General features: G+C 37.9%; 1 protein-coding gene across 3 annotated transcripts in view; it reads right to left on the bottom strand.

The window, feature by feature from the left end:
* Positions 1 to 17,166, bottom strand: part of PALLD (palladin, cytoskeletal associated protein) — a 168,746-nt gene that overhangs the window by 33,146 nt on the left and 118,434 nt on the right. For all 3 annotated transcript variants that reach the window (XM_013942177.2, XM_013942176.2, XM_067297892.1), the window contains one exon: positions 8,136 to 8,828. In XM_013942177.2, coding sequence (XP_013797631.1) covers positions 8,136 to 8,828 — 693 coding nt within the window. The remainder of the gene's footprint in view (positions 1 to 8,135; positions 8,829 to 17,166) is intronic.

Genomic DNA, 17,166 nt, shown 5'->3' with positions numbered 1-17,166 from the left:
AAGGCACAGCACCATTAGCGTAAGAGACTTTTTACAGGTCAAGGGAGACTGGTAGCAAACTTTCTTCAGTTGCTTTTGCAAATATTTATCACTATCCTTACGTGACTTATCTGGATGCATCAAGTTCTTAAGATTTCTTTCTTCCTTGGTTGTTCATATGCTTTCTTTTCATCTTTTCTCAGTGATAACACCAAACAAAATATTCTGCTAATCCATTTGTGTATTTATATGCTCATTCTTTGCCTGATGCAATTTTCAGGGTATATCAGGAGTGTTCAAGCCAGTAGGATATAGTTGGAAAAGGCAGATTTAAAGACGTGGGTACCGTTAGCCTTAGGCACACAACAACTACCACGAATGTGCAAGAAATTCTCAGCCTTTGAGAGAATCAGGCTGAAATTCATATTGATCTTTAAATCACCTCTGAAATGTGCATCACTTAAGTCACTGGGTGGCTGAATACAGACATAGATATAAGCATGCGAGTCTGAATTCTTTGGGACAGAAAGGGCGTAAGGAAGTTGCCAAAACTCAGGCATCTGAATTCACACGCACAAATTTCTGACAGCAGAAAATTCTGCAACCTTGGCTTAGCTCTCCTTCATTTTGAATATTTGCTCTAATATTTGTTTAGAAAGCAAGCCAAACCAGCAGTACTTTTCATGTTTTAATTACACGGAGTGCACACTGGATGAGACTCCCTTTCTTTTCCTATGTACCTTTTACAGTGTAAACAAGGGCAACAGGCTGGCTGTCATTATCCTTCCAAGAACAAATTCCTGTTTGCAGCCAATATGGCTCAGTTTCACAGAAATCCAAATCAATTCTCTGGTACTGAGGTAATGAACAGTAACTTGATTCTTCTTTTAGAACTAAAGCCTTCCAAAAATACAATTCCTGTCCGTTTAACACATTTTCACTTACTGTAAGAACAAAATTGCTATAAGTACTCTAACAGGTCACAAGCTTTGAAGCTGCAGCTGCATATTAAAATTAAATTTTAGCCTGATCTTACCATATACACTATGGAGACTAGGATTCTGCTCTGTTCAGTAATGTGACATTAAATGCACTTAAGGGAATACCTGAGGCAGAACTAAGGATGATTTCAGTGAAACGAAACAAAGGTAACAAAGTTCAACTATTTCCACCATCCAAGAAAAAGGTATGAAACTGTGGTTAGGGAAAAAAACCCAAAAAACTCAGCATTGGATAGTATCAAGACTGACATGAATAATACGTATTTCTGAGCATGTCTGATCCTTCTTAATGATTAGACAACAAAGAACAACTCACCTACAAACTGCATGCCTACCACCAAAAATTTATTTTTCTAAGGCTTATCTTTAGAAATATATTTTTACATATTAAAATAAGAACTATTGTCTTTACATTCTCCTTTTCAGCTCCTCCCCTGAGCAAATTATCCCTCTGCTTCATGCTGCACTGGTTACCATAGATACATAAGTGTAAATTGCTATTCAAAAGATGTCCAGGTATTTTGATATCAATTGAAAAAGTACAACGTATTTTGCAAGTGGTAATCTTATCTACCTTTCTGACTGTTTCCAGCATTTTGCTAAAACTGAAGAAATGAAGAAAACTGACTGTTCCTGAATGCAGAGGAAGCTTGCACAGTCCTTGCAGGCCTGAGCTCTTGAGAAGAGATGGACAACTGCCAGAAGCATGTTAAGAAACACCTATGTGGGCCTGAGAAAAAGTAATATATACAAAAATATTAACATTTGTTCAAGTTCCTGAAATGCTGCTGAGTAAGGTCTCCACTACCATCAACCACTGTACCTGGCATTTCACAGGCAGTTCTGTGGCATCCTGATCTGCATGAAATAAGACAGCTGTAATACTAAGTCCTCAGAAGGAAAAATCTACAGGACCCCAGCTATGTTGATAGGCCAAAACAGCTATAAAACAATGGTGCAAATTTTACTGAAATGAATGAATTACTACACACAGCCTCTCTCTCAACAGAAAGGTATATCCACTAGTTCTTTTAGTTATCTTGTCATCTTACTTGATTCTAGATACTTGTCATCTTACAAGATTCTTAAGCATCTGCAACAATCATTCAGAAAAAGAAATGGATCAAAAACATCTGGAAAATAAAGCTTTCCAGATGCAATGACTGTCAAGATACAGTAGGTCAGTTATTTTGGCTACTGTCTGCATGCCTCCCCTTCATGTTGAATTCTTGATCACTGCTTACTCTTAAGCAACTTTATTTAATAAATTAGATCCAGGGAACAATCTGGATTTCAAAGTTGAAATGGAACAAACATGCATTCATCATATTTCAAAGAAGCTGATATGGATAACTATTTTATGATAACAACTTGCATGTACTTATTAAAAATGTGTCATACTGTGCAAAAACAAAAAACCAAAACCCCTAGTATGAGTGGTTTCTTAGCAGAGTAAACAAGAAGAGATCTGATATCCTAGATAAACCACATCATAGATGTTGGCCTAATAGCCACAGTTAGGATTCAAGTTATGGGGAGAGGGGGAGAGGAGGAGAGAGAACATATTAAAGCAAGAAACTTTAAACAAAAACGGTCTAATGGACAGGGGCAATAGATTAAGAGGTCTTTGGAACAGAAAACTGAAATCTGGGAGTATTCGCTGCTATAAAACTGGAGGTTGGGAATGAAAGCAAACACTAACGTTTGTTGGAATTTTTCCACTGACAGAAATACTTGTCTTCAGATGTATTTTCATGAGCCCCAGGGCAACTTCAGATATTAATGAATAAGTACCACATAGAGATGAGGTAAGCTTCCTCAGAGGCAGGAAAACCATCCTGATCTCTCTCCTCCGTTTGGTGGCGAAATTTTTAAACAAGGGACTCCCTCCAACATATCACTATTTTAAATCAATCATACTGTAGGTAATCTCAATTTTTACAGTTGTGACAGATGTAACTTACAGAAATGGGAAAAAATAAACCTCAGGTCTACATAGGACAGCAGTACATTTGACTCTAAAATGAAAGCTGGCTTTTGTAACGAGAGACTGTTGAAAACATTAGATAAAAACATGGAGAAGTGTAGCCTTTCCTCATGTTGTCACCATCATTGCTAACCTACTCAAGGAACATAAGGATTACTAAAAATTTGCCTCTCAGTAATATTTGAGATAGTCACAGTCACAGTACAAGGCCAGAAGAACAGACTGGCAGCTTGGACTCAAACAAAGAAAAAACAAAAACAAAAACAACCCATGCAGATCTCTCTCTGATGTTCCTATTCTCATGATCCCCACAGAATCCCCTTTAAGATTTGATTTAAAGTTCTAGAAACAGCAATTAAATTTATCGTGTATAGTGATAAAAGCTTATTTAATTTAATTTTACAAGAGACTGTAGACTATCTTGTCTTTAAAGCAATGTTGTCTTTTCCATTTGAAAGTTTTATACAGAAACCAGAAAGTACTAAATCTAGAGTCATGTATTTTCATCAATTCTCTACTGTCAGATCTTTTTCTGTTTGTGACTAAGGCAATACGATTGAAGATAACTATTTAAAAGAAGAAGTACTATATACACCAGTTCCTTTAAAAAGAATATATGTATAGCTGACAATACATGTTTTTTTATACTTAGAAAGAGATTTCACTTCTCCACGTTCGATGACTAACTCCATACCTTTTTGAAGCAGGATTTATATTCTTTTTAGTTCACTATTCACTAAGTATTCACTTAATCTTTCTCCTGGGATTAAATTTGGCTTTCACTTATGCTCATGTAAATTTGCCAGTATCTATGCTTACCTAAAATTTGTCTTTTTCTATGATTTAAAATGTATACTTACCTATTTTCATAGAGATATAATTCATTTCTCTATGATGAATGGCAAAGAACGGATTCTAGCTTCTACAGATTTCAGTGCGGAGAAAAAAAGAAAAGACTCAGTTCTGTTTTTTTTCAGAAGAAAATGGTTATTCCTAAAACTTGTTCAGCTACCATTGCTAGAGCCAAAGCTTGAAAATGTTGATAACTACAAAGTGACTGGAGCTTACTGGAAAGATGAGATAGATTTTATTCAACTGAAACATTTTCCATACAATTGTTGCAAAGAAATATTTAATGGTGAATTACCAGGTACTAACTACACAAAGCTGCTCTTCATGTTTCAGATGTCCAGATAAAATCTAGTAAATTCATCTCTAGCTGTTCCCATGCTTCAGGCCAGGCTGTAAGACTAATTGTTGGCAAAAAAAGAATGTCTCCAAATCTACTGACTAGAAAAAATATTCATTTGACCAAACTGGTTTAGATAATGCTGTCACTTCCACAGAGTCTCAGGGTCCGCAACTGAGGAAAATTTCAGCCCTTAGCTGAAACATCAGTATGGTATTTACTGCTCGTTTTCCCAGAGCTCACAGACAGATTACAGGGATGGAAAAGAGAGTTACACTTATTTTGTCTGAGCTTGTATATAACAACAGGAACAACATTTCCTTGGAGTCATTCCTCTTTGCAGCAGAGCAAAGATGATACATATACTGGAAAGGAAATGCATTAAGAAAGCTGATGGAGGGAAGGTCTGATTCCATGAGAAGCAAGGAGGACTCTGTTGGCTTGTATACCACCAGAGAGCTTCCACTTTGTCTTCTATTTTGCAAAATCTTTCTTGATGCTGCCTTTAACCATATCCAAGCATACATTAGCTCCAGATGGAATGCTTATTGTTTTATCTATATTTTGCTTCTAGCACAAAAGTAATCAAAAGAAAATAAGAATGTTGCCTGCTACATACTGATTCCGAGGAGCCTGTAACTGAGAGGCGATCTGTAATTTTGTAAAGATTTAGTTATTGTTCAATTTTTCATACATCTCATTTGTTTTTCATTATTCAATAAAATCCACAGTATATAAAGATGCATAATTCACAAAAACTGACTCTGTTTGACTCTCTACTCAGCCAAATAATGTTTTGGGGGTAATTAAAGACTCTGATAAGGCTAAATAATTAATTTTTTCCTTCAGATATTTGGCTATCGGTATCATGGTACTCATACCCGGGAGAAAAGAAAGTAAACAACCACAGTAAGAAGAATTACCAACCTTGAGATACAACAACAACAAAAAAAAAAAAAGAAAGAAAGAAAGAAGCCATGAAAGCACCGGAAACAGGCAGGAGAACTGTTTTAAGAGCATTCTATCCATTAAAGGTACTGGGAATGAAAGCATATAAATATTTAAAAGCAATCACAGGTCCAAGTCTACCTCCACTGAAGTAAAAAAAATACATATACAAATCATAAAATTATATTCTAAAGAGGAATGCCACTACTTCAGGTATTGTATTTAGAGTCTCTAGTCAAAGTTGTATTTCCTGTCCATGAAGGACACTTCAAACTCTGTCTAGTTCTTTATCAGCAACACACAATCATATTCTCAGTATCACCATTACATGACAGATAGAGAAGCAGAGACAAAAGTTAAATGGCTTGACTACTGTTTTAGATGACAAGCTGAAGCAAAACTTTGATTCCCTGCTGCTACAGAATAGTTTTAGGAAAAGTTATCATCCTTTTCAATCAATGGACCTTGGAGATGCATGGAGTACATGGTGAGACTGGACGCCTAATCACACACGTCTCCTTTTTCAAGGCCCTCAGAATCAGCTAGGTTTCATTCTTCAACTAAGGCCTAAGATCTTTCATGTTGACTGTGTTATTAATACGCATGTATGTAAAAAATTGCAATGTATCCAAGTAAGTAGAAAGGGAGAGCTGACAGAAATACTTCAGAGAAGGAATAGCATACATGTTTGGTGTTAGTCTGATCCTGGGAGACTCTTTCCTCTCTCAAAGATGTGCTTTGTGGCATTAAACAACATACTTCACCCTTAAGCCAAAGAGGCTAAGTTTACTTCTAACAGTGAGATATTCTTATAGGCTCAGGATACTGAATATGACAAGTGGTTCAGAAACTGTAACATCTCAGAAGATAAATATGTTAAGAAAAGAGGATTTGTGAGGATGGAGCAGAAGATGAGGCAATAGACAAAGCAAAAAAATTGAAGGAGGAAAAAAAGTCAGAAGTGAGTTTGCAGCACAAAGCAGGAGGAGATCAAAAGTAGTGGTGGCGGGGAGAGAAACTCTCAAGAGAGAGTGGCAGGAGAATGATGGGAAAGAGAAAAAAATCGCTTATTTATTCAGTAAGTCAAAAGACACCAGACATGAGTAACTTAACACAGTAAAATAAAAGAAAAGAGGCCAGGAAAAAAATAGGCATCAAAGATACATAACGATAGATTTTTTTTCCATCATGCAGTACGTCTTCTAGATATTTGAGTATTATAATTAAGACAACAAATGTTCATTTTGTGTGTATATGTATACATATACATATATATGTATACATATGTTATACACACAAATAGCCAGCATGGTTAACATGATCCAGCTCTCATCTGGATTACATTTCCTGAGGGGATGGAGGCCAAACAGCCCAGCACCTCATCCTGCCCAGCTCAAAACCTGAGGCTGCTGCCTTTTCCTGGGTGGGGGAGAGACACCACCATGTGCACACGCAGGCTGACTGCGTGGCTGGAGGAAGTGAGTGGCAAGGGGAACGGGAAGCATCCTTGCAGCATTCAGGCTGTGTTTGTGACTGAAGGGAATGAGGTGGTGTTCTTCCTCCTCCTGTCTGCCTCAAGTGAAAGCAGGCATGTGTGAATGCAGCGCAACAGGGAAAGACGCTGCTCTGAACATTTGGAGGATACAGGAGGGGCCTGAGCTGTTGCTGCCACTATCATGGCACACGGAAGGGAAGTCAAAAGGGAATCCAGTCCCCAGCAGTTGCCTAGAACAGATTATCTTATGCAGCACAATTGGATACGCACACAAAACCATATAGCTGTTTTAGAGCCTCTTCTGGCAAATAAGGGATAATTTCAGGCTTTTGTAGGCTGTGTTTACTTGCCAAGCTGCCAGTAAATTAATCATACAACTTCAAGCAGCCAGTATCGATAAATAAACTCAGCCCGTGCAAAGGACACAGTAATACAGAAAATCACAGCTAGAATGAGTACAAGAGTGAATGGTACTACTCATTTTTCTCTTAATTCTGTTTTATGGCCAGGTTTCATAATGAGCCATATGACAGAAGTCCAGATATATAAATGCTTTTCAAAGACTATCCATGATTTATAACTTTGATATCTATCTGCTTTCTTCCTTCTCTTCCTTTGCAAATCTTGGATTCAATTAACAGAAGTTCCCACTGCAACAGTATGTAATGAGCAAGTCACCTAGATACCGTAGATATGTTTAGAAAAACTTCTAGACAAAGTTATAAATAAGCCTTGGATACAGCTATTCTCATTTTTGTTCTTCAGCATTTCTCTTTGTTCCCTTAAGGATGGAATGAGAATCTAGTGCCAGTGGAAAGACAAACTGATCTATGATGGGAGCTGACATGCTCCAAAATAATACTTTGGCCTTGAGGGAAGACGAAAGGGGAGAAGAAATCTGTAGAGTTGTTAGGGAGAGGGGCTCTGTTTGTTTTTATGCATTGTTCTTCTAAATCCTCTGCTTAACCCCTCTCCTTCCAAACTTCCTCAGAAAAAAAGCCCTAAGCAAAAGTCAACAAGACACCATTATGATTACCTTGTTGTGAGAGGTATACTTTAATACCTTATACTTTAAGGTATGTATACAAAGCTATAGGGACTTCTAAACAATGCTCTCTTTCCTTCATCTTTATGTGCAGAAATAATAGGGATAGAGATTGGAAATATGACCATATGTGTGACCTTAAGGTGACCAGGCCAGAAGAAGGGTTTTCTGGCAGCTCCTTCCACTGCCCTGGGCATGCAGAGCCTCTTGCTGTCACTTTCATAAATTCATCAACTCTAAAATTTTTAGATTCTTCCCTCTCCTGTTCCCACTGTAGGACTCTTCCAGAATCTTGCTTCTGCAAGGATTTAAAAAACTATATATCCAATCTCTAGCATAGACACATTTGCAACTAGCTTGTGCATCTCTCCCTCTCAGGTAGCAGATAACAGTAAAGGACCCTAGAAAAGTATAAAATGAAACAAGTGCAATAATCTTCAATACAATCTTCAGAACAGTCAAACTCAAGGAGCTCATTAGCTGATACTTACGGAGGTGTCACTCCTTTTGGGAGCCCTAGTGCGTTGACAGAAATGGGTGGTGGCTGGGATGGCAGCATGGAGCTGAGAAAAGCTGCTGGAGATTGGCCGGAATTAGGAAATCTAGGAGTTGGAGACAGGCTGTGGGAAGGGGAAGAAACTGAAGGAAGAGGAGGGGGTGGAGGAGGTGGAAGTGGAAAGGAATCACACACAGGATACGTTGTGGTTGGACTAAAGACAGGTGGAGGTGGTGGGGGAGGGGATGGAGAAGAAGGAGACCATGGGTATTCCCCTTCCGGAGCAAACTGCTGGGAGAAAGGGGGAACAGGCACTCTCCCAAACTGTTTCTGAGAAGCAGTTGGAGACATAGGAGAGGGAAGACTGGATGTAGATGATCCTGAAGAAGGAGTCACATAACCTGAAGCAGGGCTGATGTTCTGAGCAGCAATGAACTGCTTAGGCCGAGCATAGTTGAAGGAGCTGGAAGACTGCATGGTGGGAGAAGTATGAGAGTTGAGAATACTCATTGGCACAGAAGTGAGAGACTGGCTGGATTCAAGCTCCTGGAAGGAGGGGGGAGGAGGAAAGGAAGGAGAAGAGGGAGGGTGCAGATGGTGATTGGGTTGCTGCTGGTGATGATATCGCTGGCCACTTTCTTGCTCCAGACGAATTTGGTTCTGCAGTTGCTGTATTTTTAGAGGGTCACTGTACAAAGAAAAAAGAAACAAAAAGACAATCAGACATGTGGTGCTGGTTGGGAAGGAGGTAAAAATTCCAGACACTGAGCTATGGTTTAGGAAAGTCAGAAGCCAGGGAAAGTTCAAAGTATTTGTGCATCTTGAACAGCCCTATTTCTTTAGACCTAAAACATCACTACAAAAGCCTTCTTTGACCTCAGGAAGGAGGGAAAAAATATAGGCACAATAGAAATCAAAAGAACTTTAAAAATTTTTAAAAAGGTAAATTATAAAGAAATTTGAAGACACTTTGGAATAGAACAGGAACAGAACAATAAAGACTAAAAAAACTAATACACAGAAGCACTTAAAACAGCTAATTAAGTCAACAAAAATGCTAAAAGTTCAGCAGTGAGGCAAACCGGAGCATGCATTGGCTTTTTTGTTCACAATACAGTTGTCTGAATGACACTGTGGCCTTCCTATTAATTGCTCCTTCATAGTAAAAATACACTATAAGGTGAGAGACAGGAACATTAATGAGAGTTCAGCAGTCTATTTTAACTGCTGTTCTGCTGTAGCAGTAGCAGTGCAATGTAACAAAGATCCCTATGAAAATGGAGATCAAACTTAACTGTGTGGTCTCTCATCTTAGAATTCATCAGACCAACTTGCTTAAAAATTGTGATGTTCCAGCTGGAAACGATAACTTTATCTCAGTACTCCAGATGTCTATGAAGTTTCAGCAATACGCACATATACTTTTTTGGTATATTTCATATATAAATTATTTAATAAATACAAGCGTGTCATTGTTTATTAAATAATTTAGGTCATTTAAGCAGAACTTTTAGAAGCTGTCTACTTAATGCATGGCATATGAATGTATGATTCTGGCACACCAATATACTTTTGTTGGTAGCAACAAAATTAGAAATGGTAATATTATCATATTTTCCATTCTAAGATTAATTTGGATACTCTAACCATCCACATTTCCCAGAAAATATTTTCTGACAATAATTCTGCTTATGATCCCAGGCCAAAGAGATTGTTTAGATTAAAAAGGGGAGCATGATAGTTTAGGTCCAGAAAACAGAAAAATTAAGTATTTATTTTAACAGTTGTTTTTTGTCTTTTTTGTCACAAGGATGGTTCATTCTAGCATAACAGTCATCTCACTAACAATACGTATTTCAGTAAAGGAAAATAACATTTTTCTCTCTTTTTAAATGAATGGGCAACAAGAACACTAAAACGTTGCACTCCACTCATACATTTTAGACTTTATTTTTTGATGTTGACAATAGAGTCTAAATGCCTATCAATTCAGCTTTCTGCTCTGTAAGACAGGGGCTGCAGCTTATTCTTCAATTTTTATTAAACTATGTAAAACTATGTTAAGTTATGTAGACTGTGTAAATGTTTCCCTAAATGGGCTAAAGCAACTTGTGCAGTACACAGTTTCTTTTCTTTTAGTTCCCATAATCATTTGAATATCTTGGCTGAGGGCAGAAATACTTCGAGTCACATTTGATAGGCAAGTCCTGTACTATCTCCATCTCACTCAGTATTTCTAGTTTGACTATTTGCAGACCTATTGGTCAATACCTCTAAAATTATGTAGAAATAATACTTACTTTCACTTCTGTTATAATTTTTCCCCCTTATTTTTTTGTTTATTACAGAGAGGCTAAGGCTTAAAAAACAAAACAAAACAAAACCCAGGGAAATGTAACACTGTAAATGCTGTGTTAAGTATAAAAGAAATTTAGCTGTCTCCAACATTCTTATGTTTTCCCAACATGTGCTGAAAGTCAGACTGTCTTGTCTGGGGACTTTTCTGTTTTCACTGCCAAGTCACGTGGCCATGTGCCAGCCAACAGCATAACACAAATGACCATCTATGGCCTTGTCAATGGTACGTATACTACTACATGCACTGCGGTGTCTGCCACTAAAGAGTGCTGCTGTACCAACATGAGCAGCAGTAAAAACCAGACACTAAAGCTCTGCAGGCAAACAGGTTGCTCTGCTCACACGCTAAGCTTGACTTGATGTCACAAGAATATATACACACCTGTAAGAAACAACATACTAGCTCAGGACAGCACTAATTCCATTTGCAAAGCTTTTTTATCAAGTTAGGGCCCAGACAAAGCAAGTACATGTCTGCCTGAAAAGTAACATGCAGACATAATCATTATCACGTCAGTCCACACAGCAAGGAAAGCAAAGACCTTCTCAGAGCAAATTTTCATTCCAGTGGTAGAAACACATGATCCTTGTCTGTAATGGAATGCTCTCCACCTCAGAAACTATTCTTTTAACAGCTGGTGCTGCCCTATACTTATTAAAATTTCTTGAGCAGATGTATCCTAGGGATGTGTCACTTTGAGGAAGAAAAAAAAAAAAGGGAGGGGAAATCAATTCAGAAGTGTTACTTTGCAATGACACTGACAGTGGTGCAAGTTCTACACGGTAAGTCACTGAAATGTAACACTGCTGTGCCACGGAGAGCAGCCCAGCAGTCAAAAGGATGCAATGAAGTCAGTCTGTTATATTGTCTTCACCAGCACCGAAACAAAGAAGGTAATTTAAAAAAAAAAAAAAAAAAAAAAGTTCAGTGTTTGGATGGGATTACAGGAGAAATTACTTTAACTATAAGTACATCCCCTTTCTAATTAGCTGAAATGTGTTTTGTAATCCCAGTGTTTTGACGGGCACACATGCTTTGAGGGAACATATCAACCTTGTTTAAACAATAGCGAATAAAATTTCTTTTCTCATTTGGGTTTTCATACAGTTTTACCAAACAATTAATTGCAGTAACATAAGAGGGAAAAGTTAGAAGTAAATTTTAGCTAAATTCTATCAGTAAATGGGCAAAGAAAGTAATAATAAAAAAAAAAAGATAGCTTGGGGTAAGCAAAAATTAAGAAAACTGATTAATTGCAACAGAGGAAAGAACTAGCATTTATGCAGTTATTATTTACAGTCTGAACATGTACAGATTTACTGTCCACAATACTTAATCTTTTCTTAATGGCTACTAGAATGGAAAGGCTCAGCCTTTTCACCTTCAGTTATGTTTGTCTCAGGTTGTTTTCCACTTATTATACATTTCTAACTATGGAAAGAGACGGGAGAATGCAAAGATGAAGGAGAAAGAAACCCAGTTTGTTCAGCAACTAAGGATGAGGATCTGGAGTTTCTCTTGCCATTACAGTGCGACTCTCCTCTCACTGTATCAACAGCTACATCATTCATATCAGTCTCCAAGTACTGCAAGAGGCTCCCTACTGGCGTCAGGGATTTGGGTATTTCCTCCAAGCCAATACAACTACACAAGCACAATGGCAAATAGAAAATAGCAAAGAGTTTTGTGTATCATAAATAAGCTCTTAGAAATATGATTTTTTTATTCTAAGAAGCTAGAGTCCAATTAAAAAATCTGCAATATACTAGAAATTAGTACCAGGGAGGAAATATTTCAGACAGAAGTAGTAGAATAAGGGACTTGAACTGATTTTACAGTCTTATCCCTGTGATCTTGAACAAGCAGCTTTTCCATCTGGGCCTTAGTTCTTATACTTTTTAAGTGACATATATGAACTTCAGGATGCTGTTATTAGCCATTCAGAAATCTACTGGAGTGTTCATTACTAATGTTGTTCCTACCCCACAGATACAATGTGGCAAAGCACTTAGCTCACCAGAAAAGAAAAAAATATATATATATGTATATATATATATATAATCTTACAGAAATAAAAATTCTTTTACACTACTGCTAACAGTGGTGCAGATACTTGCAGAAATGAAAAATTTTCAATAGCACTGTCTGTAAGCGCTATACTTTTTAGCAATTTCATTTCATGGAACAAATGATTGAAATGCCTCTACTTTTCACTTGCATCCTCAAGTCTCCTGGTTTGCCTAGGAAGAGGAAAAACAGGGTGGCTCACACTCCATGCTGACCACAATATCTTGAAGAATCGGTCATTTAGCGCTGCTCTCAAACTCGGCATCTTCCCCCAATTGTTCAGTGGCAGTGCTAGGCATAGGGAAAAATGCCTAAATGCTAGTTTTAATAGACCACTGGGAGCAGTAAATGACCCTGGTCTTACCACTTGTGTCAAAGCCTTGGCAAACCAGGCTTGCTCTTCATGCCAGCAAAAGGTTTGCAGTGTGCAGGGAGACAGTGTCAGCTGAGGGGGCCACTCACTGAGAGAAGTGGAAGCAGCGAGCTACAGCACCTTTCCTGGTTTCCAACCTAGTTTCTGCTCCTCTTTTTTCTCTGGCAGAAGCAGCAGGCCCTGTCTCACCCCTCTTCTTCCATATTATAACACTGAGGAAGTGTTGAACAATGAATAGAGAGTTAATTATATTAGCCACCCTGTAGTGTTTCATAAATGGACATTGGTGATATCGACAGGAAGTCTGACAAGCGGTCAGGAGAAACCGTCCCTGGGCTTAGTGGAAGTAGCTGGCCAGTTGATTGCTAATCCGCTGTGCTAACCACTTGCCCGCTCTTTATAACAAAGCGGCCTAGTGTGGCCTACCCAAGGGCCAGCAACAGGCTGGCTGAAAAGTTTGGTTCTGCTATTATAACAAGGCAGTATTATAAACATTAATGTTTTACTCCGCTGCTGCACAAAGGGATTTCAGAAAGAAATCAAAATGGTTTACTGATTGATCGAGAGACTTGGATGAAAACGCAAGACTGCTGGGAACGAATTTCAGGTGAGGTTTCCAGTCTGCTTTACCTGTAAAAAACATTGCATACGCAGGATCAGTTCTGAGTACTAGGAACCTGCTCAGAAAGATGATGACTTTCAGAGCTAAGTGATAATGAGAAGTGTTCAGAAACAGGTGTTCAAAGAGAAGACTAGAGGCATTAGGTTTTTTGATGGGCATGTGTACAGAATATTATCTTCTTAATAGCAAAAAGCTCCTACTGATTGGATGAGAAAAGACTGAACAGACAGAGATAATCAGAATCTTTCCTAAGCATGCCAGTAAACATTGAATATTCCAAGGGTAATAGTTATTCAATGATTCATGTTCTGAGGTATGCACTTGGTTGAGATTATATTAGATTGATTTTTTTTTTTTTCCTGATACCTTCTTTGCATCACGCTCTTTGGAAAATGAATAGAGAAGGCCTTGACTTTGAGAACCAAACAGGTAGCAATAACCATCAGGAACCGTAACTCCAAGGCCACAGAGCAACTGTCTGGACACAGTGCTATGGACTGGGCAGTGCAGGTAGATAGTTGTATGACTGTTGGAAAGAGTCTATGCTTTATTTCTTAGTGTATTCTACCCAATAAGGGCACTCAAGTTTACTCTATATTTTACAACACAGTGTATGAAGTAGATTGAAAACACTCACCACAGTTTAGGACCTGAGATTAAATACATTTTTCTATGCTGTAACTTTTTAAAGTTCCTGATTTTGGCTCTCCTTGATCCTCCCTCATGATCTTAACAACAGAAAAGGAGCAAATGGAAAATAGACAGAAAGGAAAACAGTTTTTGTTTGGAAGAAAGAGTGCTATGTATCTCATGTATTGAAGAATAATGGGCTCACTTCTGCCTCAAGTCTTTCTTGAGAGAATGCAGACGGGCCCCTTCACAATCTTTCCAGCGATCTGCCCTTTGAGAAACAGACAGTGCAGTTCTACAGAAAAGTACTAAACATAGCTCAGAAATGGAAGTACAGGAATATTCTGATTGAAAATAATCAGAATTAACCACAAGCTGGAAATTCTGAGCTGGTTTTATAAATCAAAATTTGAAACCAATGCCAGAAAAACTTTCTATTTGTATTTTGGGGAAACAACTGTTCATCTCAAGTGAGCAGCTAGATAATGAAATCTACTTTCCAATGAAGATCTAGCTTCTAACTCAAGACTAGTGCTTCATAATCATGCCAGAGTTCTACAAAAAGGCAAGCAGTCAGTATGTCTGCTTCTATGCTTGATGTACCATCACACTGTATCAAAAGGCAGGGGTTGTTCTCAGTTAAGACTGGCTTTCATATCAGCAATTATCTATATTTATAGATATAGATATATCTAAGTAGAAATACATTTATTCAGATATCTATATCATAAAATCTAGGATGAAATTTTTTCCACTATGATTTGTCAACTTATTAACATTGAAAGGTAATAAAATACTGTTTTACCTCTCTGGGTCCTTGGCAAACCAGTTGGATATCTGGTAGGCAGAGAAGGAATGGAGAATTGAAAGTATTGGGAGCTGCCCGGGTTTTGCTGCTAGATGAGATTCACAGTGCTTCCACATTTGTGGCTTCTTGGCAGCTGGCCCAGCAGACTTGCCAGGTAGCTGTTAAGCTAGCCCTACAAAGCCAGAACTGGTGTAGAGCAGGCTATCCCAGGGCCCACAGCTTTAGGGCAGCCTATCAAATGGCTTCTACCTTTTCTTTTATGGAGGCTTTGGAAATCTGGGGGTTTTGTTTGAATATGGTGGCAGCAAGAATTCAAGAAATTGAAATTCTTTGTGCAACACTATTTCCTTTCTCTGTCCTTTTTAACTACCTGCGGCAGGAAGACTGATTTTAGAATATTCCCTAGAAACCCAGGGCTCTTCTGTCAAAAGCCTGAAGCCCACACAGAGGGCTGGCATACAAAGCTGCCTAGCGAGCCTTCTGTCATGCCTGATGAGTCTGTTTTACACCTAGGAGCATAACAGAAGATGATTTTGTCTTCTGAAAAAAATGGAACTAGGGTCTCCTGCTGCATTAGCGAAGGCTCTTCCAAAGGCCATTCAAGGCTTTAGCATGTGAACAGCCAGGCCTGGAAAAAGAGTCTGAAGAAAGAGGCATTTTGTGATTTTTAATTAATTTTATCGTTTTATGCCAAGTAGAAGACCATTTTTTTATACATATGTTCATGTTTTCTGTTAAAAGTTTAATTTGTTTTCTACAACCACAAAATTTTATGTTTTACTGGTATAAATGGTACTACTGAAGAAGAAAAAGAACAGTTTTCTAAAGCCAGTCTGATAGTTACTATTTTAGAAACTGTAATGTACATAGGAACTCATGAAAAATTTGACAGTAGTCACAGATAATCTGGAATTGTGCTCTGACAAAATTCCTAAGCGATTTCAGGTTTCCCACCAGATTTATCAACTGGCAAGAATTATTAAAAAAAAAAAAGAAAAAGACAACTTCAGCTAGTAGTGAAGGAATTAACCGCTGTACTGAGAACAAATAATTTTCCTCAGAATAGCAAAGTTATTTCCAACTATATTCTGTCCCTTGAAGAAATATTTATGCACTTTAAAAAATGTTAAATGCTTACATGTATGACAAGGCACAAAGATGAAGTAAAGGGAGAAGAGATGCAACTTTTCAAAGACTGCAAGATATTCAACACAGACAGCCTTCAGTCTATATTAATACAAATACATTTACACTGAGCATGTCGCCTCCTGATGCTGAACAATCTCTCATATTGTGAGAAACAAATGTGGACTTTTTTTTTTTTTAAAACTCCTGCAAGGGTTCATTTTTATGTAAGACTGAAATTACCAGTTAAGAAAAACAAATAAAAAGTAAAAAACACCACCAGTTTGGGCTATCCTCTGGAAACATTCAGATCTACTTTTTGTCTATGCTAACAGATCTCAAGGATGATGCAGGGCTGTCATTATAATTGAATGTATGTTGAATGTTGAATAATAAGAGAGCTATAACTAGGAACCATCTCCACCAGCTGCAGCCTTTTAACATTTCCATTACATGCCCTCCAAAACCTAACAACTTGAAAATGCAGACTGTCTGCAAACAGTATTTCTCATAGTTCATGTTAATATACAGGAGTTTCTCTCATTTCACAGAAAGATAATGTACTCTAAAGAGTACCAGTATGGTGCAACAGTTTACACAGGCACTGTGTTATGAGGGAGCTATTAAAGTAAGCTTGTCTCTTCAGTGGAAAACCTTCATACACCCAGAAGATAAATGTAAAACATCTACATTGTATCTGCATTCTTTATGAACTCTCCCATAAGGAAATCCTGCTGTAATTTGGCTGTGAAAAACCTTCCTGTCTATCCTAAAAAGTGGCAGTTGTACCTGTGCCCATTTTCCATTATTGTTTGATTATCTGTCAAAGGCATCAAGGTAATTTCTATACCAAGGAAACCAACAGTAGTGATAGTGCCAGTATTTAGTGAACACAAGGCGGCTCCAAGCAATTATTCTGGAGACAGGAACCATTTTTCATATCTCTATAACACTGCAGGGACATTTTTCAAAACATGCACTAGTGAGATAACACATTTAGCCTGGGTACAGAAAGAGAGGAAGTTGTGCTCTTGTGCACACT

This window comes from Apteryx mantelli, chromosome 5, assembly GCF_036417845.1.
Source record: "Apteryx mantelli isolate bAptMan1 chromosome 5, bAptMan1.hap1, whole genome shotgun sequence".
Classification (NCBI taxonomy): domain Eukaryota; kingdom Metazoa; phylum Chordata; class Aves; order Apterygiformes; family Apterygidae; genus Apteryx; species Apteryx mantelli.
The sequence above is the reverse complement of the archived record's forward strand: the minus strand, read 5'-3'. Positions and strand labels throughout refer to the sequence as shown.